An 11,079-nucleotide genomic window follows, 5' to 3' on the forward strand; every position below is an offset into this window, starting at 1 on the left:
GAACTTTGTGGCCTCTTTGTGGCCTGGGTGAAAGCACGGCTGACGGTTCACATCTGCGATCGAGAGCCGGTTTCATCGAATTTTTGGTCATTTCCTTAATATTCTCCGGCCAAACCTAATGAACTCACAGTGGAAATTCTTTAGTTACAAATTTCCTCAAATAATTTAAAATATATCTAAGGCGTGACAAACACGTCACGTACTGCGTGACTTGATGCCTGTTCATTTCTACTTGAAGACGTGTGATTCGGTCGAGGTTCCCTGAGGTACGACGAATATTCATCGCCTCCAAGGCAGAGAAACGCAAAGATGTCTAAGTCTTTGAATTTGGGATTTAGTTACTTCATTGACAGTGCCCTGCAAACTGCTACCAAACGCTTTTCACACAAGAAACTGTGGTAAGTGGCGAGCGAACAAATATTAAACAGATCTCAACGATTTAATTGTTATTTCTTATACTGAGTTGGACGATTTCTATCTCCATTAGGAATGTTTCTTGAACTCACTTCCTTCTGAGTGGAGCATGTACACCCAAACTTGATTCGAGTTCGAACCTTTATTCTAACATTGCCATGGTTGATTAGATTTATTGATTTTATTTAAAATAGACAATCAACGTGTGTAAATTATTCTTAAGATCATTATAGATTTCAACTGCTGTAAGTTGTAACCTTAATTCCATCCTTCCGGTTATGACCCCGAGGATTGTTAATTTGTTTTCCTTACTTGGTTAATACTCCCCATCCCTGCCTACGAAGGAATCATCGAATGGGACAAAACCTGTATGTCTTCTTTACGGCCTTCCATGTTAACGTTATCAAAGTACCCGCCAAGATTTCCACACAGCCTCCCTTACTATGGGACTGTGGCTTAATACAGAAATCTTTTCAAGCACCCTGTGCAACAAAATAGAAATGGTATATTCCTGACAACTGTGAATGATACAACCACATATATATTAGCTAGAAATCTACCTATAATCATCCAACTTTCATTCATTTACCCCCCCCAAGTGATTGTTGCAAATTGGTCAACAGTTTAAAAAATACATGCACACTAAAAGTGAATAAATATTTGAAATGTGCAACCAACCAAAAGATAATAATTCAATAATTGATGAATTTCTGACATTTTCTAACTATTGTAGGAATGTTGTACTTCATGTTGTGACTTCCTGGCCCATGGCTTGGGCCATGCTATGTATTGGACGCAATTTTCTACCAATCTCTCTTCAGTTTTTCTTAATTATTGTGAAATGTCTCCTGTGCATTACACAAGAGCCTCCAATTGGGGTAAGTTCTACAGCTGCCAATGACATAAGTTAGATTTTTAACTCATCTCTAACAAAGGTTCTTGCATTTATATCCCCAACCCAAGACCCCTTGAGATTCTTTTTGAGTTTCATTCTTTCCTTTGAAAAATTCAGCTTTTGAATGTCTATAAGATGGATATGAATGTATATCCCTGATGCAACACTTAATTGTTCTCTTTCTCACCCATGCTATCTGTTGAGTTGTGTGGATCTTATTATACAGACAGTGGCTCAATGTACTTATTTAATGTATCAATGTACTTATTGGCTCAATGTACTTATTTAAAAGTTCAAACCAGGCAAAAATGGTTCTCATTCTTGGGCTTTACAGATGATGAAATAAAAATCACATTAATGCCCATGCCAAAAAGTGAGTGGTGACAGGTATGAGTCACGAATATATGAACCTATAACGTCAATTACAGGACAGTAAATTAATGTCAGTAAAACTTTATGCGAAAGTTAGGCGGTATCATCCTTGCCCTTTAATGCACCTATAGGAAGATTTCCATGTAAATTGATGTTCTCCCTGTTTATGTTCATTCCTCAGTTTGTCTATTCCATTTTCTACAATATCGTGGCATACTATGCTGTATATATACACACCAGTGTAACAACTTTCCAAGCTGGTATTGTCATCAGTATATGCCTGGCATTTCAATTCTTGAGTCACCTTCTCTTGGAAGGTGAAACTCCCCAGAGACTACCAACCAAAGAAGACAACCTGCTATTTCAAGTTATGGATCTGGCAAATGAGTTCTTCCTGGCACCATTCCATTTCAGCTTAACGTTATTGATCAGGTTTGACTTTCTACCAATTTTAAGGTGGCGCTCAGATGCAGCATTACACAAACTTATAACTTCAACGCAAGAGATCAAGTATGGCAAAAAGTCGCCATGACATGCCATGTTCAACTGCAAATTGTTTCAGTATAATTTTTAAGTATTTTATGGAAGAGACACTTATGAACTTACACTGAACCATGAAACTGTGACTGAGCAAATACTAGGCACTTTAGGGCCTGTGTACTCAGAGGTGAGGGACCTTAGGTAGGCAATCAAGGTAGCTCACCTGTCCATACAATCTCTTATTTTATCTTGATCATGTTTACATGATGGGTGGGGTAACCCACCAAGGCAGGTTTCCCTGTCTGCAAGGTATGATAACCCTGTTGGCCGTGCTAGCTTAGCCTGGGTCACATTCACGTTACATTTACAAGCACACCAACAACCTCATCCTAGGATCAAGGGGTTGTAAGATTGTAGGTAAATACAGGCTATATTTTAACAACAGCTATGCAGGTTACCTCACCTACCTGGGGGCCCCTCACCTTCTTGTTCAAAGGCCCTTAGCCCTTTCACCCTCAGAAGTGACCAAAAAGACATTCCTCCTTACCACATCAATTTATTTTACAGCAGAGGGATGATGAGAAGAAAGACAATTATCAACTATAGGAAAAATTTTTAACAGCAGATTCTTTGTGCTAAAATTATTAGAAGTGTATGCCAAGCATTGTAGAAAATTGGTGCTTACATATTAAGAATGAGAGGATCAGTTCCTTTGTATCCTGTGCAGTTTAATATTTTGGCCCCAAAATTTTCCCTTTCAGTGCTTTGTGATACACAGTTTGTCATTTGAATTATATCAGTAATCAGAATTCAGCTGTTAACTTACTTCCCACAGCAGACAAAAATATTCAGAATGGCAAAACATGGAGTTTTTATTGATTGAACTGTTCATATTTTACCATTAGTAACATAAAAATTCTTTGGTTATAGATGTCTCTAATATATTATGTTATATGGTAAATGTTTTGAATTCCAGAGTAACATTTGATTTCATGGTCCTATCATCCAAATGCAACGGTTCCCATTTTTTTCTTATTGTGGCCATATAGTCATTTAAGAACACACATGCTCTACTTCTAGACCCTCACAAATAACAAGGAAAAAAGTCACCCTTACTCGGGGAGTATCGTGGAGGTGCGAGGGCCTCATGGTTGGTGTACTCAACTCGGGATGGAGTGAGCCCCAGCTGGGGACATTGTGTTGTGTTCTTGGGCAAGACACTTTACTCTCAAAGTGCCTCTTCACCCAGGTGTTTCAATGGGTACTGGCAAATTTAATGCTGGGGGGTAACCCTGCAATGGACTAGCATCCCATCCAGGGGGGAGTAGAAATACTCATAGTCGCTTCATGCTACAGAAACCGGAGTTAAGCGCCGGCCTGATGGGCCACTGGCTTGTAAACAGACTTTACCTATCAAATCAATTTTACTGTGCACAACAAGAAACAACAACTACAAAACATTTGTTGGAATTCAATGATTGGTCTAAAATAATGCAGGACAGAACCATGATTTCCATCAACTTTGAAATTTAAAAAACAAGTTAACTTTATCTTTACAAGTTTCAAAGAAAGGAAATAAAGTATATCTTCTTCAATTTTCAATCAGTAGTGTTTGCAAATATTTCTGTTTCTCTCTTAATTTTAAAATTAAAATATAACTTACAACAGCTTTTAATGTGAACCCTTGCTACAAAAAAGTTCAGTACACTTATTACTTATACCTGACTTTAATATACATTAATTTACAGAAGTTAATTAATTAAAAAGATGTTATGATTGTAACTTCTTTAAAAGGAAAATATATTAAGAAAGAATACAATTTTAAAAATTCATGACGAGTCTTCCAAATTTTCAAACTCCTCCGACTCAGTTGTGTCTTCAATCTCTTCCATGGTGATATCCATTTTGGTGATCAAGTCTTGAACTGGGACAATTTCAGGGAGAATCCACTGAACTGGGCGAGATGTCAGAAGGTATTCAGTCATTACTTGTGGAGGGACACAGACATAAGCAGCTAGCTTGTCTGTAGCACCCGAGAGAGGCTGAGCAACCTTTATCATCATATTAGCAACGTAAGATGGCATATCCATGATTGGGTGAGCCTAGAAAAAAGCAATAAATGTTTGTCTAGTGCCACATTTCAGAATAATACACCACAAACAATATTATTGATCAAATGGCTGTGTTTGTTTTGTTTGGGTGCAAGCTGAGAAAAATTGGCTTAAGTTCATCACTTCAAGATGCACTATGAAACTCTCTGCATAAAATAAATAAACAAAGCAGACAGTTTTTCTAAAATGGTTGAAATTTTTCTTTTTGGCTTTTCTTTCCTTCTAGAAAGTGTTTTAATTGAGCTAATGGGACTTTTTAAAGACTAGAAAATGGTATGTTTTTTACATTTAATTTAGTTCTTCTGTGGACTTCACCCAATAGCGCGCACTTCATGAGGTCGAATTCAGTGATCTTGACCCTCACTCATGTCTTCACCTACCACACCCTGGCCATTGGAACTCGGCCTAGGGTTTTAATTGGAGATAGGGTGATGCATTTGTCAAACTTAAAACTTACAGTTTATTTTGTTTTGTGATGGAAAAGGCAGCATCACCATGAATTTTTAACTCCAAACATATCAGAGTAGCCAACATATTTACCTGATGAAGAGCAAAAACTAAGTCCTTTGTACAGACAATCACTTCACCCGTCAGACCAAGAGCCAAGTTTGGGATGTACATGGTTGCCTTGTAGACTTTCTTGCTGCAGTCAGAAGATTTGCCAAGCAAGTCACTTATGTGTCCCTGCAAACACGTCACCTGTTTAGATGTAATAACCAAACTCACTCCATTAGAAACTACCAATCAGGCTTCTACTAATCACATTCAAAACCTGGTACATACCGCATTAACACTCATCTTCACAGGTCTGTAAGTCAACAGTTTCTTTGTTCCTCTGCGTTTCACCATGTTCTTAAGAGTCACAGCCCTTAAGAAAGCTCCTTTGCTAGCAACTTCATCAGCTGTTTCCTGTTCTTTCTTGTCCTCTTCACTGTTACTGTCAGTCGGCAATGCCATTTCAGCAATCAACTCACTATAGTCCAAGACTTCCTCTGTCTTGGCAGCCAACATCTGCACAACACAGCTGTTTTGTACTTTGTTGTAATACTCTGAGGCAGTATCAGCAACAGTAGTCTTGATCTTGGAAAATAATCATTAAATTAATCACAGCAATGACATGAACAAGATTTGGTTATGGCAGTTTTGAATATAAATGAGCTAATATTCCACTTATTCACAATGAAACATTTAACATCCATTAACAATTAATCCGCAAGTCACAAAATTGTTTTCCTCAGTGCACCATATCAAAACAAAGTTTCTTTGTCAAGATAACAAAACAACAAACAAAGTTGTCGGCATGAACAAGCTGTCTATGCTTGCATTAAACCAATATCTGATGACCCGATGCCTCTTATGAACCAGACATAGTCTTTTTTTTCCCGACAATTTAGCCCCAAAAAAGTCAACAATCTACCCACTGAGTGGTTAAATTCTAGATCTAAAAGACATCCTTACTCAATATCAATACATACCTAACAATCAATACATAACCATCTCAAAAAAATTAACAAATGAGATTAATTTTTTGCCAGCCTGCTGCAAACTTTAAGAATTAACCATAATCAGATACCTGACAGCTATGCCCCCAAAAAATTTAAGCTTATAAATGTTTACTGCAACCCTCAAGCAACGAAGACAGAAACTGAGAAAATGGAGGAGTTTTACCTCAGTGGGTGTTTTGGTCATAATGGGACACTTCTCTTCCACGATATCCAGTGTTCCTGATGCCACACGATCAATGGTTGAAGCTATGGTAAAGATAAAATTATTTTTAATTCAAAGAGAAACGGTTCACTTACTCTTTCAATAAAATTATTCACAGGTGAGTGATCATGAAAAGCATTCTGGAAGGAAGAGGGGTCAAGGTTGAAGTTGAGAGGGTTTGTGGAGAATAAAATAAATTATCTGCGGAAAATTTGCCCCAAAAAACTACTTAGACGGCAGCCAAACAGGATAGAGAGCATCCATACAGGGATAGTTTGAACAGATTCATCCAATTTAGAATTAAAATTATTACAAGCTTTTCTAACGGATCATTGCAATCTTTGATGTTGCGATTTGTTGTTCTATTGTGCGTAAACCAGTCTTGTTCGGAACCTACCCCGAAGTTATTACTTAGCACTCTACAAAAGTAATTGGTTCGACCACGGTTAAAGTTAAAAATCCTTCAAACAACTGAAGCGTTAAACAACAGTCGCTACTCGGAAAGGAAAGGTCAAAGTACCCTGGCCAAAGTCCATTTACAAACTATTTCCTTCAAGAGAAAAGCAATTACGCTGCAAGATAAAGCCAAGACGAATTAATATCGATAGCTAAAGAAGTCTTACACAGTTAACGAAGGAGCAAGCGCATCAAGTAACAAGTAAATAGTAGAGTAAAGAAGAAAGTTATCACAAAATTAATGTGAAACATGTCAAGTATAAAACATTTCGTAAGCGTCGTACCTTCCGTAAACACGTCATCGAATCGGAAAATTTTTAAACTTACCAGCACATTCAACGACTGGTTTAGACAGCGGGCAAGAGCTTGCTACCTGAATTATAGGTTTAGTGGCAGAATTTGCCATATCGATCGTTTTTTCACCGGCATTACAAGCCATCCTGGTTACACAATTTCGCTCCTTCACAGCACTGTAAATTTGTGATAGTTGATCAACTGCGGCTAGTGCCACGGGCAATTCCCACAGACGAGTCGTGAAAGACTTGTTTTCTACTTCAGTACACATTCTTTCTTGATAAATAGCAGATGTTCCCTCAGCAATGAGACTGACACAAGATTGCAACACAGTTGATCATAAATGATGTGGTGTCACTAAAACGATCTCAAACTTATTTTCAGAACTGACTTAGTGACCACTCCTTCAGGAGCGAAGAAATTCAGCTGGGGAGAGCTCAGCTGGCTTTCGTGCCAGATTTCAATCTCGAGCCCAGCTGGGCTGGGTTGTTCAAAGGCGGGTTAAAATAACCAAGGATTAGTTTGAAATTTGATTTCAGATCTGAAAGCTTTAAAAAGAAAACTTCCGTTTAATTCCATTTGTCTACAGTTTGATAATTGAATGCTCTAATAAAATGGGAAAAATCAGCCCGAAACCACTTTTGAACAGAGAAATATAGAAACCTGGATTAAATTTTAAACCTGGGTTAGCACTAATCAGCCTTCGAACAACTGGGCCCAGGGGAGCCCAGGGTCATTTCGGCTCCTTGTCAACGGTATGGAGGCCAAATTATGTCATGAATGGATGTCATTAATATAATGTTTGGAGTTCGCTTATACAGTTCGCTTACCGTTCGCCTAGTTTGTTCGTTAGCAAAAAGTATCTCACCCCGTTCTCACTTACAGCGCATAATAAACACCACGTCTCCGTGGGGCCTTGGGGGTGGACTTGGAGGCCTGGACACTACAATTAATGATTCATTTTAAATAAATGATCATCCTTTAGCTAAATCAGAGATAATTCTAAAGTGCCCTGCAACCTCAACATATCAATCTAAGCTGCAAACCCTTTCATTGACAAATTGCAGTAAAAACGCGGCTCACAAGCATGTTGTACCCTTTTCGTTGACACTTGCGGTAAAAACGCGTCTCACAGGCATGTTTTGCCATCGTAGTCTAGGTCAAACACTGGTGGTTAGACTTTTGGGTTAGGGTAGGTGTTCCGTGGATGTGGTGTATCCTGGTCCAGGTCTTCATTGTGATTGGTGCCCAAAACTCTCATAGGAGTGGCTACACAAGAATATTGTTTTAGGTACTCTTAACTACTATTCATCTCCACCCCTGTAAAAATTTGACAAGTATTAACTGCAGTATAAAAAGGTCACATCAAACAAGAGTTCTGCAAAGGCAACCATAAACAGCACTCACCGTTTGTCTTATACACCTTTGGGAGAAAATTACTTAGCACAAAGGGAGTGTGATCACAGTTAGTTTCCAAGACCTTTGCAAAATATTTAAGAGGTTGTCAGAGAAGACAATCCTTTTTTGCAGTGTTACAATAATTTTTTAAGTTGTTTTCATTCTCTCCTCACAGTTTGACAGCAGGAATTTTTTTTTAATATTTGTAGACAACCTGAACAAAAAAAAGGCAGACAAGAGGCTAGTGAAAAAAAGCAAGTGCACTTTTACCTAAAGGATTCTTTCCATTTACCGAATCAAAAAATCATAGTGATGAAACTTGCAAAAATGAAATCTAACCACCAAGGACAAGTATAGATCGCTTGAGACAAGTAAAACACAACAACCTTCTGTAGTAAGACATCACACATTCTCCAGCAATATAAAAACGTCCAACAAAGCAAATGGTTACAATAAAAATTTTATTGCTGCTCTTCCACTACACTCATCTACTCTAAACATAATGTTAAGGCCATAAATCTTTGATTTCATACAAAACAAAATCTTCAAAGAATAACTTTTGTGACCATCACCAACTTGATCAAGTAGTCAAATCTAAAATAAAACAGTTCAATAAATTTGTTTTAACTTAAATGCTACTTTTGTAAACTGATTTAACACTTCATGGCTAACAGTAATCTAGTCAGGAAAGAAAGGAAACTATTGTTCATTTGCTCATATTCATTCACAGGCCAATATGAAAATACCAAATCTGAAATTCAACAGTTCAGAGAAATTAAAAATAAATCATAATAAAGACAGTGGAAGACCTGAGATATGGGCCTTTTGAAGGAAAAACGAAATATACCGCACTTACTAACAATTGATTTAAATTATTTAGGCACTTGAATACTACATTTCAAATAGATGAATACTACATTTCATATAGATGTGATGTGCTTTATAAGTTAACATATTTCTTTCAACAAAGTCAATAATTTCAAGATGAATCTTTCTCATTTTCATTTTCCTCCGATTCTGCAGAGTCCTCATTTTCTCCGACCACAATTTGCATTTTCTGCAGGTCTTCCACTGCAACAATGTGGGGTATGATCCACTGGACAGGGCGAGAAGTGAGGAGGTAACCGGTCATCACATGTGGAGGGACAAAGAGGTAGCCAGAAAGTTTATCTTTTGCATCACAGATAGGTTGAACTGCTCTTGTCATCAACCCTGTCACAGTAGCAGGCATTTCTTGCACAGGGTGGGCCTGGAAAGTGGCAAAAATCTTAGTTTTAATTTGGGTTTCGCAAGGAAGTGCAACAAGTTTTTGCCCTCAGTACTTTACTAGCTAGAACAAGTAATTTAAAGATGAAGGTAATCTGTTTTCAATCAACAACAAGACTGGCTGCAAAGTTCTTTTATACACCAATTGAGGATATATATTTAGAGCCTAAACACATCGCAACAAAGCTTGAGCTCAAAACTTTACCTTAGTAAGAGAAAAAACCAATTCCTTTGCCGAGACAATCACATCACCCGTCAGACCAAGAGCCATGTTTGGGATGTACATGGTTGCTTTGAAAACCTTCTTGCCAGCATCAGTTGACATTTCAAGCAACTCACTTGTGCATCCTTGCACACTTGAACACTGTTAAAGAGCAAATATATGCACTCTGTAAGAAATTGGCCCAAGGACTATTCAGTTGAAGTAATATCCAGTATTAATACTACTACAGTCCATGATTGTCTTACTGACTTGTGAACAAAAAAGTTGTATATTTAATGAAATAGACTATTTGGCCAAAACCAACCCTTGATGATCACCAATTAACCAACAATGTACTGAATAATTAAAGCAAATTAAGACGGTTTGGTTGAAATGTAACAGTTATTTTAAAAATTGATAAAAGACTAGCAGGTATGATTTTCAAATAAGACAATGGTTACAAAATTTGTACACTCAAAAGTTCATCAGATCCATAGCATATTACATACCGCATCAACACTCATCTGCACAGGCTTGTAGGACAGCAGTTTCCTCTTTCCTCTGCGGGTCAGCCTTTTCTTCAGCTTGTAGGCTCTTGACACAACTCCTTTGTTACTGTCGTCAAATTCCAACTGCAAATCATTCATGTCTTCTCCACAGTAACCATCTGTTGGCAATGCTAGTTCAGTAATCAATTCACCAAAGTCCAAGGCTTGCTCTGTCTTTGAAACTAACATCTTTACCATACAGCTCTTCTGTACTTTGTCATAGTACTCTGAGGCAGTATCAGTAACAGAGGTCTTGATCTACAAAAATAATTACAATTTGTTAGATAAATCATTACAGATCACTGTCAAAATGTTTTAAACAAGCTACAAATGTGTTTCACCAGGATATAACAGGATCATGCCCTTGAAACAGGGCTACACTTAAGCATCAAAACAAAATTTTTTTTTCTTTTTCTCTTTTCAATTTCGCTCAATGATAGTGTAAAAGTGTATTGATTCCAATTTTGTCTGCAATGGTTTGTGGATGGAACTTATATTCCTTAGCAAAGTGTGAAATCAAAGTCTTTCTCAAAATGACTAAGCATTCAAACTTGATTGGGCATGAATGAGCCATTCATTGACCCTTTGATCTCTAGAGTGACTGGCACCTAATTTTTCCTTACAATATCATCCCTGGATCACACATTATGGTCATGAAAGTGACAAAAATAGTCAACAACTGATGAAAGCTTAAATGGGTAAGAAAACAAACTCTTTTCAGCATCTTGGGAATGTATGAAGAACCGTATGCAGAATAAACGTATTGATGTTAGAGTAAAAAGGGTTAACTAAAGTCCAACACCAAACATGCAGCACCCATGAAATGCACATGCCTCTGTAAATTCACATTAGCAGCTTGAATGCTTCCTTTTATGTCAACAAAACTAAACCCCTTTAGAATGAAAATTTCTTGATGTTCATCGAGTGTATAACAAT

At 37.5% G+C, this 11,079-nt stretch overlaps 3 protein-coding genes across 4 annotated transcripts in view; 1 reads left to right on the forward strand and 2 right to left on the reverse strand.

The window, feature by feature from the left end:
- Positions 1-44: 44 nt before the first annotated feature.
- On the forward strand, positions 45-3,763 carry LOC111340823 (uncharacterized). Its single transcript, XM_022947772.2, has 3 exons — positions 45-398; positions 1,148-1,292; positions 1,863-3,763. Exons 1-3 carry the CDS (start codon positions 310-312, stop codon positions 2,211-2,213), a joined length of 585 nt encoding a protein of 194 aa, XP_022803507.1. The 5' UTR covers positions 45-309; the 3' UTR covers positions 2,214-3,763.
- On the reverse strand, positions 3,009-7,125 carry LOC111340922 (uncharacterized). 2 transcript variants are annotated; one of them, XM_088759084.1, is made up of 5 exons: positions 6,763-7,125; positions 5,941-6,023; positions 5,056-5,352; positions 4,813-4,956; positions 3,009-4,263 (listed from the first exon to the last, which is right to left on the reverse strand). In XM_088759084.1, exons 1-5 carry the CDS (start codon positions 6,998-7,000, stop codon positions 3,991-3,993), a joined length of 1,035 nt encoding a protein of 344 aa, XP_088615210.1. In that variant the 5' UTR covers positions 7,001-7,125; the 3' UTR covers positions 3,009-3,990. The 2 variants fall into 2 exon arrangements, with proteins under 2 accessions (XP_088615210.1, XP_022803607.2); XM_022947872.2 differs by having other exon boundaries at positions 4,813-4,971; positions 6,763-7,124.
- Positions 7,126-8,571: 1,446 nt separating this feature from the next.
- LOC111338980 (uncharacterized) overlaps positions 8,572-11,079 on the reverse strand; it is a 3,739-nt gene continuing 1,231 nt past the window's right edge. Inside the window, exons 3-5 of the mRNA XM_022945585.2 lie at positions 10,105-10,401; positions 9,599-9,757; positions 8,572-9,376 (exon numbers count right to left, since the gene is read on the reverse strand). Coding sequence (XP_022801320.2) covers positions 9,107-9,376; positions 9,599-9,757; positions 10,105-10,401 — 726 coding nt within the window. The 3' untranslated portion in view covers positions 8,572-9,106. The remainder of the gene's footprint in view (positions 9,377-9,598; positions 9,758-10,104; positions 10,402-11,079) is intronic.

The sequence above is a fragment of the Stylophora pistillata genome, chromosome 4, assembly GCF_964205215.1.
Source record: "Stylophora pistillata chromosome 4, jaStyPist1.2, whole genome shotgun sequence".
NCBI lineage: Eukaryota > Metazoa > Cnidaria > Anthozoa > Scleractinia > Pocilloporidae > Stylophora > Stylophora pistillata.

What these genes read in the sequence shown, in the direction of transcription:
- LOC111340823 (XM_022947772.2), top strand. Translation starts at nt 310, where the DNA reads ATGTCTAAGTCTTTGAATTTGGGATTTAGTTACTTCATTGACAGTGCC. An exon ending in TTTTCACACAAGAAACTGTG is followed by an intron (nt 399 to 1,147) that starts GTAAGTGGCGAG and finishes TAACTATTGTAG; the next exon opens with GAATGTTGTACTTCATGTTG. An exon ending in CACAAGAGCCTCCAATTGGG is followed by an intron (nt 1,293 to 1,862) that starts GTAAGTTCTACA and finishes TTCATTCCTCAG; the next exon opens with TTTGTCTATTCCATTTTCTA.
- LOC111340922 (XM_022947872.2), bottom strand. Translation starts at nt 7,000, where the DNA reads ATGTGTACTGAAGTAGAAAACAAGTCTTTCACGACTCGTCTGTGGGAA. An exon ending in TGACCAAAACACCCACTGAG is followed by an intron (nt 5,353 to 5,940) that starts GTAAAACTCCTC and finishes TTATTTTCCAAG; the next exon opens with ATCAAGACTACTGTTGCTGA. An exon ending in TAGTTTTTGCTCTTCATCAG is followed by an intron (nt 4,264 to 4,812) that starts GTAAATATGTTG and finishes GCTTTTTTCTAG; the next exon opens with GCTCACCCAATCATGGATAT.